The sequence below is a fragment of the Rosa rugosa genome, chromosome 2 (genome assembly GCF_958449725.1).
Source record: "Rosa rugosa chromosome 2, drRosRugo1.1, whole genome shotgun sequence".
NCBI classification, from domain to species: Eukaryota; Viridiplantae; Streptophyta; class Magnoliopsida; order Rosales; family Rosaceae; genus Rosa; species Rosa rugosa.
In genome coordinates, this window is record NC_084821.1 from 2,876,627 (window position 1) to 2,887,104 (window position 10,478).

Here is a 10,478-nt window from a genome sequence, read left to right on the forward strand (position 1 = left end):
TTGAAATCAGATAAAGATGCACATAAGTATGGTGCTGCATGACCATAGCTAAATATGAAGCTGAAAGGTGAACTTAATTTTTCCAGAAATGAAAGCAATGATTGATGTGTTTGAACATCAGACTTGAAGTTGTTTTGGTGGATGGGTAACTTGGAATATGTGTTTGGATGTGAATGGTTTGAATTAAAACAATCAAAATTGAGAGAGATGAATTTGTTCGGTCTACAGGCACTAAGAAGCATATGTAATGGTCGTGCTCCACGAGTACTGTTCCAGACTCTTAAAAGTTTGGCCATGTATCGTTGTGAGTTACTGCAAAGTCTCTTCAAATTTTTGTAGAAAGTTGTCATTTCTTGGATAAAATAATTGAAACAAGTGAGGAAATAGTGAATAATATGATCATTCTTCCAAAATTGAAGAACTTAGTTTTGAAAGAACTTCCTACGTAGTACAATGCAAGTGATACTGTTCATAGTGAGTGTCCTTCTCTGCAGGATTCCCCCTAATTTTCATTTTCAACCTCTGCTTCTGACTACTCTCACAGCAGGAACCAAGTCCATCTCAATGATCAACAACATTATGAGTCCCTAGCTTAGAGGTATGTCCATCTGTCAGAAATTTACTCCATTTTCTTTTCTGTTATTTGGTAGGGCTGCAATTGGGGAAATCTGTTCTGTAAACAATAATTGGGAAAATTTGTTTATTATCTGTAGTTCATTTATTTTCTCAACCTTTCATTAAAATACATTCCCCACATTATTACACCAAGAAAATTTTAACTAGCCCTTTTCTTTTCATTCTCATTTTTTCTTTGGTATCATTAGCCATTGTTTCTCTAAATGTGGTCTCAGTGAAGCTTGTCGTCTCCTTTTTGCTCTCTATTATAGAAGTATGAGAACTTCCAATTTCACCATAAGCCAAATTACAACAAATTCACACTCACACAAAGACACACACACACACACACATATATATATATATAACATATACATACATACATATATATATATATATATATATATATATATATATATATATAGATCCTATCCAGAGCGGAGGTCCGCTTTGAAATTAAAGTGTGAACTTCGAGTTTTTGGTCGCTTTTCGGTCGCATATCCACATCTCGACCGTTCAGTTTTTAGGTACTAGTGTATAGATCATCTCTGCAAATTTTCAGCCAAATTGATGATCGTTAAGGCATTGATTATTGCCTTAAAGCTAGTACAGTTCAGGTTGACAGATTCAGTCCGTCGATTTGTTTAAGCGAGTTAGATACCTTAACGATCATCAATTTGGCTGAAAATTTGCAGAGATGATCTATGCACTAGTACCTAAAAACTGAACGGTCGAGATGTGGATATGCGACCGAAAAGTGACCAAAAACTCGAGGTTCACACTTTAATTTCAAAGCGGAACTCCGCTCTGGATAAAATCTACATATATATATATATATATATATATATATATATATATATATATATATATATATATATAAACACACACATATATAAACATGTCTAAAAGTCCTGAATCTTCAATAATGATGATGCGGCACACTAAATATTTCCAAATATATGCGTTGAGCCTTCTAGACATGAACTTGTAAAAGATGTTGCAGATTCTCGTCCAAGCTGAACTGCCTTCACTTAAATTGCCATAACTCCTAGAAAAATCAGAATCGCAAACCGTAAAATTCCTCAGAAACTAGACACATGGGGCTTTCCGTGCATATAGGGTACAGCTTCTAATTCCATCCGAGCAGTTCCCAGTAATTCAGCGAAGTTACTATATAAACACACACACACTGCTCGAAGTTACTATACCGACCGTTGAAAAAACCCCTATCTCTCTCTCTATATATATATATATATATATATATATATATAAACACACACACACACACATATATTATATATATATATATATATATATTTATAAACACACACAAATATATATCTATATATATATATATATATATTTATAAACACACACACATATATAGGCTTTTTGATGAGGCCTATATATAGGTAATAAAAGACTCATTGTTTTTTATTGATCATATTTAATATATACACACACACACACATATATAGGAATTAACTTATAACATTTATTAATATTAGTTAAGCCATTAAGGTGGTTATATTCAATTAACTATCTATATAAATCTCTCAATATTAATTGTTGTGTAACAAAGAAAATAGAAATTAAAGAAAACAAAACTTATGAAATCAATTAAAAGAAAGAGATAAATTGCATATTATAGAAAAAAGAGAAACATAATTAAAAAATAGAAAAAAAAAAATTATTAGGGCTTATTCAGGCAGGCTCAAACGGGCCGGGCCGGGCTTCATTTTCATGGCCCTTACCCTACCCTATTTTAGAAAAGGCCGGGCCGGCCCGCTCTAATACAAAGACCGGGTCGGGCTTAGGGCCGAAGGGCCAAATGATGACCCCTAATATAAGTCATGTATTCCTTGCTTTTTACAATCAATGAGAATTTGCCTTCTTTGTTTTTCTTCTTTCACCAGTCTTCTGCAGTTTCTATTTTTCTAAAACCCAGACTCCTATTAAGGGGCTTCTTTACAAATGGATGTTTTAAAAGCTCAGCAGCAGTGGGACGATTATCTGGCTTCTTTACAAATGGATGTTTTAAAAGCTCAGCAGCAGTGGGACGATTATCTGGCTTACGTTGAAAGCATAGACGGATGAAATCTTGTGCCCTTCTTGAAAGAGAATCAGGAACCGGAGGGGGCTCCCCCTTTCCAATTTTCCATAATGCCTGCATCTGTTTAAAGAAGAAGAGATAATGTTATCCAAACAAAATAGAGGCTGAAGAGAAATAGTCTAGTCATTTTGAACCATAAAGAGTAATGAAAATGGCACAAACCCATTCGAGATTACTGTATGGAACCATCCCAGTTAACATCTCCAACACAGTACATCCAAGACTCCATATATCAGCTGGAAGGCCATAACCTTGACTCTTACGATTAACAACCTGCACAATAATAGCTTGGCTAAGAAATCCTAAAAAAGTGGACACAACGTACTACATGATAGAATCATCATACGCAACCTCTTGGTCAATAAACTGATAATGTATAAGTATCTTGCACCTTTTCAAATTTGCAAAAGCCAAGACATCACCTAATGCTAGAAAAAGATAATTCATATGATAGAAAGGGAAAATAACAGCTGGCAAGATTCAGATTGCAAGAGACCTACAACCAAAATCGCATCCCCATCAATCACATACATCCATCAGCCTATAAAGCGATCTAGCCTTAAGAAAAAGCTATGGAAATCATTGTGGAGAAAATACAGGTTCAAACACACAATACTAAACAATTGTTGCGCCTACAAATAATCTCCTTGGTACTTGAGCAATCATTGCCACAAGCATAAAGAACTAAAGTTACTGTTGATTCTGAAATGACCTTCTTAACTAACACTGTTAAATATCATAATTACTTTCTGAATTTAACCCAATTTCTTTCAATATGCTCTTGGGACGAGTTAGAATAACACAATTTATTGAAACTACATAATAGTGCTATGTATCTGGCTGTGTTCTTTGGAGAAAGCATTAATTATCTAATCAGAAACAGTTAGGCTCTGTTATCTAATGTTTTCTTCTTTTACTTAAGAAGAGAGAAATGGAGAGAAGATACAATAAATTTTACTTACAGACTAAAGACAATTTTAGAAAGCTTATAGTTTTAGTTTTATGCATCCTCCTTCCTCTCCTTTTCACTTTTCTCATTTCCCTTTCATACTTTTCCTTCTCTTTATTGTGATTATAAAAATAAATAAACATGTAGACAATCTGAATTCTGAAATAAGCCCACCAACCACATCACTTTATAGGTGGCCCTTTCTACTAAAATCCTCTATCAAGAGAGGGGGAATCAACATAATTCAGAAAGCTAGACATTAGCCAAGAGCCAGCACCGATGCATATACTGTATCATAGTTACAAATGGTGGTAAAGTTTAGATTAGAACAATAAACCAAGTTACCTAGGCAAAATCGGATAGACTAATTAATAAATGTCATTACATTGCCCACTTTATAGTTCCTATCTTCTTGTATTTCAAATTTGTTTTTGTGTTATGGTAGAAATAGAATATAAAAAGGTATATCACTTTACTGTTTCCTCCAGCCAATTGTTTACCAACATCCTCTGTTTCTAATAAATATTATATTTGGAATCCAACAACCTAACCAAAGCAACTAACAACAATTCTCTCAGAGTTCAAGAAGCAAGAATCATTCGTGAAAGTCGTCCTAAAAGGATCACTAAATTTATCAGTGATGGCAGTGGAATAAGACACGAGTGATTGATTTGGAAGTATTATAGGCATGTCCTCCAATAACAGAGCTCTTAAGCACACAAACTAATACAAAATTTTAAATTCAAAAGTGCAAAGGCAAACCTCAGGGGCCATCCAGTATGCAGTTCCTTGGCAAGATTTTATATCTTTCATTTTGATAGTCTGGAAAGAGGACGCAACACACAGTATAAGGAGAAATAATTCACAACCTTGTGGAGACTACAAAAAACAATAAAATACAATTGAATTTGGGGAATGGAAGACAAACCTTTGCCAATCCAAAGTCAGCAAGCTTCACAGATCCATTAGCATGCACCAAAAGATTTGCACATTTAATGTCCCTGAATGCAAGAAACACAGAGATGAGAATAGATGTATTCAAAATTACAAGGCAAAGGATGATCAGGAACATTGTAATGGTGCACAGATTTGTTTTCTCAGTTTTTTGGAATGAATCCTCACATGAATATGGCTCATTGGTGGGACTTCATAATCTTCTGAGATCAATACAGCCAAAACCATAAGAGGGTACGTTTTTGGAATGAGTTACCTGTGAATCACTTTTCGGTCGTGAAGATACTTCAGACCTTGCAAGATCTGTCTAGTGTATACAGAGACATGCGAATCTGTAAGATGGTACGTTTGATATAGCTTTTGAAGGGAGCCTTTGGTTACAAGTTCCAGAAAGATATAGAGCTTTGATCCATCCTGCAAAGACCAATCAGAAAATATAAATAATATAACGGTGCTCGCAAATAAGTGGATTCACAGGGATAAGAGCTATGAAAAATTAATACTGAATTAATAAATGGCTTAACCGCTTCACAACAAATACACCTACTAGTATTGATGCAACGAGTTCCTCATACTATTGGACTCAAACAGAAGTATCATATAGTATGGACACTAGATGATAAGGTAACCCCTCAAACAAATGCATAACAGTGTGGACAAGCATGTTTACAATTATCTACAGTGAGTTTGTATGTGAGAAAAAAGAAATTAAACAAAGATGCTAACTGCATAAAATAAATCCTGTGACAGAAAGGCAAAATATACCTCTGTTTGTGATTATTTAATATTACAATTATCTACAGTGAGTTTGTATGTGAGAAAAAAGAAATTAAACAAAGATGCCAACTGCTTAAAATAAATCCTGTGACAGAATGGCAAAATATACCTCTGTTTGTGAATATTTCATACTCTAGTCTGTACATTGAAGGAATGTGCAGAGTAGCATCAAAGATCATCAATGTCATGTCAATAAGTTTCAAATAAAAGTAAGCCTCCACATATCATTACATGAATCAGTAGCAAAGTAGCAATATCGTATCATGAACGGAATTTTGGACATCCATGAGTACTTTTGTAGAAAAGTTCATAGCATGGCTAAATAACTATCCATGGGAATGGACTATAGAATAATGGGTACCTTTTGTGTGCCATAATACTGAACTATGTTTTCATGTTCAAACTGACTCAGAAGAGCAATCTCCTGGAAGAAAAACAAAGACAAAAACAGACAATGAGAAGAAGAGCATCTCAGCAAGGAACAAAAAACGAGGTAGACTCTACCGGTATACGATCACTGAGTCAATTACTTAATAGTTAATATCAGGGACATGCAATTTCAGGGCATATCATGAAATAGAATCCAATGTCACCTGTTCAAGTTGAAAAACTCTTTGCCTCCCCAGGCTTCCTTGATCAAGCAAGGAAACTTCCTTGACAGCAATGAAGCATCCGCCACTGAAAGAGAGCAAAATCATATTCAACAAAGATCTTGAAAATATCAGAGCTAAAGAAAAGATGAAAACGTGGAACCACTCTTTTAATAACATTATATGAGAAAATTTGTCAGTATATAAGTGCATAGGAAACAAAGAAAAGTTTACTTTAATACAGTTATAAATTTTTCGTAAGGCCATAAGGGAACAAGGATTTTATCCATGGAAGTAAGATACTGCAGAAGTTGCAAGAATAAAAGGAACAAGTGGATAGGCGTCCTCACTCCCCTATTAAAAGATAAGAGCTACCACAAAGGCTCAATAGTCTCATAACAAGCCTAGCTCAAGCATGGAAGGTTCAAACTTCCTCTTCACACTGAGCAGAGCTGGTCTTTTCATCACTATATCACCAAGTCCACTGAGTTTATCTATCTTCTTCCCTCACTTGAATTTTGAAACAAGCACCCTAAAATGCTGGTTATATCACATCACACGTTGATGTTTCGACGCTTCACAGGCATGGATTTGCCATTGAATCCACCTAATCCTAAATGTACAGATAACTGTGAACTAGAGAAACGATATCAATATACAACTGAACAACTCCGACCTCAAGCAATGCAAGATAATGAATTTTAAGACATCTACAAGATTGAGCATTCATAATTAAGCAGTTAAAATGAGTTTTGAGCAGCACTTACTCAGAAATTCCTTCATACACAGACCCAAAAGAGCCGCTGCCGAGCAAATCACCCTTTTCCCAACTAGTGACAATAAGCTTAGGCTTCCAATCTGGCGAAAACCCTCCACATGGAGAAATACTGGAAAACTCTGTGGTAGTGCTGGAAAAGTCAACATCCTCTACTTCTTCAACTTCTTCATCAGAAGAAGACGAGGAAAAGGAACCAAACCTTCTCCGCACCATTTCCGACGACTCCCTCTCTTCTTCAGGAGCGAAGTCCCTCAAAATGTCCCAAGTCGAGCATCCATTGTCAATCAACGGAACCCTCACCATCGACGGTGGTGGCTTCAGCCCTGGCGGCCGCACTCCCTTAATTCCGACACTTGCAGTACAACTACTATTCGCAGTACAAAACCCGCTCGGCCCCGCCAATGTGCTTTGAATTTTTGTCAAGTCAGGGCTCTGGGATACAACAGCCATAATCACATGATGAGAAGTCCCATTTTTGCAGGATTGTGCAGCGACGTGTTTTACCATTGTTGTCTTGCCGACGCCTCCCATGCCGTAGACACCATCGGCAGTGACCTCGTCATCTTTATCTTTTAGCGCCTTCATAACCTCATCTATGGCTTTTCTTGTTGCTTCATATGCTTCAAAATCTCCGGAAGACATTGTAAACTCAGTGTCAATAGGTTGTATTTTTTTGCACACAAAATCCACAATTGCGTCTACAAGTTCTCTATCAGTCCTACAAGGAAGGAAGGATGGAAGAATCGAGGGTCAAATAATAAATGGAAAAGCTGTACGCATGACTCTTGATGATTGAAATAGATAATCTCATCATGATACCTACTTATAATTCTTTGTATGCCACCCAGAGAAACTGGCCACTTTGTTTAAAGCATCATTCCACCGCCGCACATTCTGTAATGTGTGTCGCCCATGGCTTGCATGCTTATTAAAAGCTTCTCCGAAACTCTTCGTTCGGTACCGTACATCAGATGGTTCCACCTTATAAAAAAGTGGAAAAATTCTTTTGCTTCCTTCCATGCACTCACAAATCTTTGTAAGTTCCTCCAAACACCAAGTAGAATGAGCATAGTTTTCCGACAGAACAACAATTGCAAACCTTGATCCTTCAACTGCCTTTAGGAGAGCGGGAGAAATCACATCCCCTACTTGAAGATCTGGATCATCCATGAATGTTTTAATTCCCCTCCTCTTCAGTCGATAGTATAGATAAGAGGTGATACTCCTTCGAGTGTCTGGACCCCTGAAACTCAAGAACACATCATACTTCCACTGAACAGGTGAATCATACTTCCACTGAACAGGTGATGATGAAGAAGAGGAAGAAGCAACCGGCCCGGCGGCAACACCACCTCCAGGCGTGAGTTTCATTTCGGAGGATACATCTACCGGGAAGAACTGTCGGGTCACGGGTTGCGAATCAGCAATGTCCGTGAACCAGACCCCGAATATCTTGCAGCCACTTTTTCCGTTGCCGTCGGCCGAGGTGGTGCCGTCGTCCTCCACGCGTCCCTGATTAGGAGGCTCATTCAGATCCCACATTTTTTCTTCTTATCTCGCTCGGTAGCTCGACGCCATTTTCTGGACGATTCCGAAAGGAAAGATCTACAAATAAACTCGGGTTCTTAACATCAAACCCAGAATTCTGGGCAAAACGGTATGAAAGAACAAAAAAAGAAAACGAAACAAAAACTTACCAGAGAGGAAAGCTGAGAAACTCAAAAACACATGATACTTCCGCGGACGAGCGGATGATAATGATGATGATTCAACTGATGAAGGAAGAGATGCAGAGGGCGCCATTGAACCAGCAAGAAATTTCCAGTGAAAGAAGCAAACAAGGGAATTGACTCTGAAGTCTGAATAAATTTTTAATGGCACATATCCTCATTTATTTTTTATTTTTGTGCCATTTTACTTTTGTCTATTAAATAAAAATATCGAATAAATCAAACGCAAAAAAAAAATTGAAAACAATTTATCCCTAATCCTTTTTTTTTTGAAATAAGGGCCGGTGTGGCTGCCCTTAAGCCTTCATTAATGAAACCATGGAATACATGGGGGGGACATGAGACCTAAACCCCAAATAACAAAGTACATCAAGAAAACTTCCTGAGATAATACCAGGAGCCTCAACTACAAACATGTATCCGAAAAAGCACCAACTAGCAACGAGCGCACTACTGGCATCTCGAATTGCTTTGACATAACGGTGACACGACGGAAAAATAACCTGATCTGTAACTCGATTACAGCTTAGCATAATTTCCATAAAAACAGATTTCCCATCATGTTGCCGCTGGAAAAAACATCCAGCTACACTAGGTTTCCACCTACCACTAGGAGGCAACGACCATTTGACAAAGCAAGTAACTCGCCACCAACCTAGAGCAGACCAGGCATAAGAGATGCACATACCGGCACAGAGGCCACTCCAAACTACCCTTACTCGAAAGAGAAGGGACTTATTTGAGGTCATAAAGACCCAAAACCTGCAGGAAAGTAAACAACTGAAGCAAACAAACTGAACAGAAAAAACTACACACAACAACCCAAGCAAACCGCGAGGCCCAAACAGATCGACCCGGCCCAACCACCACCGCCCCCAAGGATGCCTCCGGTGACTGCACGCCAGAAGCAGCCGGCAAATTGTGTCCTGCAACGCCCCATCCGTGTCCCAGAGCCACTCCAACTGCCCCAGAAACAACACGGAACCACGCCTGCAGACCCACGTCCTAACCCTAACCCAGATCGAACTCAGATCCACCCAATCCCAGATCGAACCAGTCTCCACCCCCCTTCTAACCCAACGTCGCTGCAACGCCCCAGCCGTGTCCCAGAGCCACTCCGACTGCCCCAGAAACAACACGGAACCACGCCTGCAAACCCACGTCATCGACCTCAGATCCACCCAAACCCAGATCGACCCAGTCTCCACCCACCGTGGACCACGCTTCCAGGAATCCCTGCCAGCACCCACCCACGCACGACGGAGAGAAGGATCCGATCTGGGAGAACTGCCCCGATCCAAGACAAAGCAGTTGACCTCCTTCCCCGAGCCAGATCCCCGCCAAAGAGCCTCGCCGCTAGTCTCCATCCTCATCCCCTCCCGGACCGGAATGCAGCGGCAGGGGGCCCGCCGGCGTTCGGCCGGGAGAAAACGCTCGATCTCTGTTTTCTGTTTTGGTTTCCGCGCGTGAGGCGCGTTCTTCAAGTGGGTTTTTTTGAGCTTTCCTTTTCTATTTATCCCTAATCCTTAAACCACTGAATCAAACCACTCATCATGCACAACCTCACACTCCATTGAAAATCAATCAATAAGTCCAATTTCAAAATAATTTCCATTGAAAGAAAGAAAGAAAAAACCTAATTTTATTCCAAAAAAATTTCACACTTTGCCATAAGACCTCATAATCTATATCAGACCTCTCTTATTTCTTAATTATTAAAAGTATGTCCTTATTTAAGAAAAATATATATTTTTATTCTCTCTCCAAAGCTTTACAATAATAGAATGAAAATTCTTCTATACACGGCGGTGCAAGTTCACATATACCAATTATGCAATCTCAGCCGTTTATATGTAAAGTCCGTTATTTATCACTCAAAACCGTCCACACAACTGCAGTTACCAGACTTTGAGAAATATCCGGTGTCATCCATGAATGTTCTAATTACACTCGTCTTTTGCAATTAACGGTA

At 38.5% G+C, this 10,478-nt stretch overlaps 1 protein-coding gene across 2 annotated transcripts; it reads right to left on the reverse strand.

Moving 5' to 3' along the window:
- Positions 1-2,149: 2,149 nt before the first annotated feature.
- Positions 2,150-8,689, reverse strand: LOC133732990 (mitogen-activated protein kinase kinase kinase 1-like). Of its 2 annotated transcripts, none has more exons than XM_062160588.1 (10): positions 8,474-8,689; positions 7,600-8,357; positions 6,766-7,494; positions 6,002-6,086; positions 5,770-5,832; positions 4,888-5,045; positions 4,606-4,678; positions 4,440-4,499; positions 2,891-3,001; positions 2,150-2,788 (listed from the first exon to the last, which is right to left on the reverse strand). In XM_062160588.1, exons 2-10 carry the CDS (start codon positions 8,316-8,318, stop codon positions 2,525-2,527), a joined length of 2,262 nt encoding a protein of 753 aa, XP_062016572.1. In that variant the 5' UTR covers positions 8,319-8,357; positions 8,474-8,689; the 3' UTR covers positions 2,150-2,524. The 2 variants fall into 2 exon arrangements, with proteins under 2 accessions (XP_062016572.1, XP_062016570.1); XM_062160586.1 differs by having other exon boundaries at positions 2,151-2,788; positions 7,600-8,381.
- Between the last annotated feature and the right edge of the window lie 1,789 nt (positions 8,690-10,478).

Excerpts from the sequence above, each read along its gene's own strand:
- LOC133732990 (XM_062160588.1), bottom strand. The coding sequence starts at position 8,318 with ATGTGGGATCTGAATGAGCCTCCTAATCAGGGACGCGTGGAGGACGAC. Across the intron at positions 5,833-6,001 it reads GAGTTTTTCAACTTGAACAG|GAGATTGCTCTTCTGAGTCA; the intron begins GTGACATTGGAT and ends TTTTTCTTCCAG. Across the intron at positions 4,679-4,887 it reads GACCGAAAAGTGATTCACAG|GGACATTAAATGTGCAAATC; the intron begins GTAACTCATTCC and ends TCTTGCATTCAG.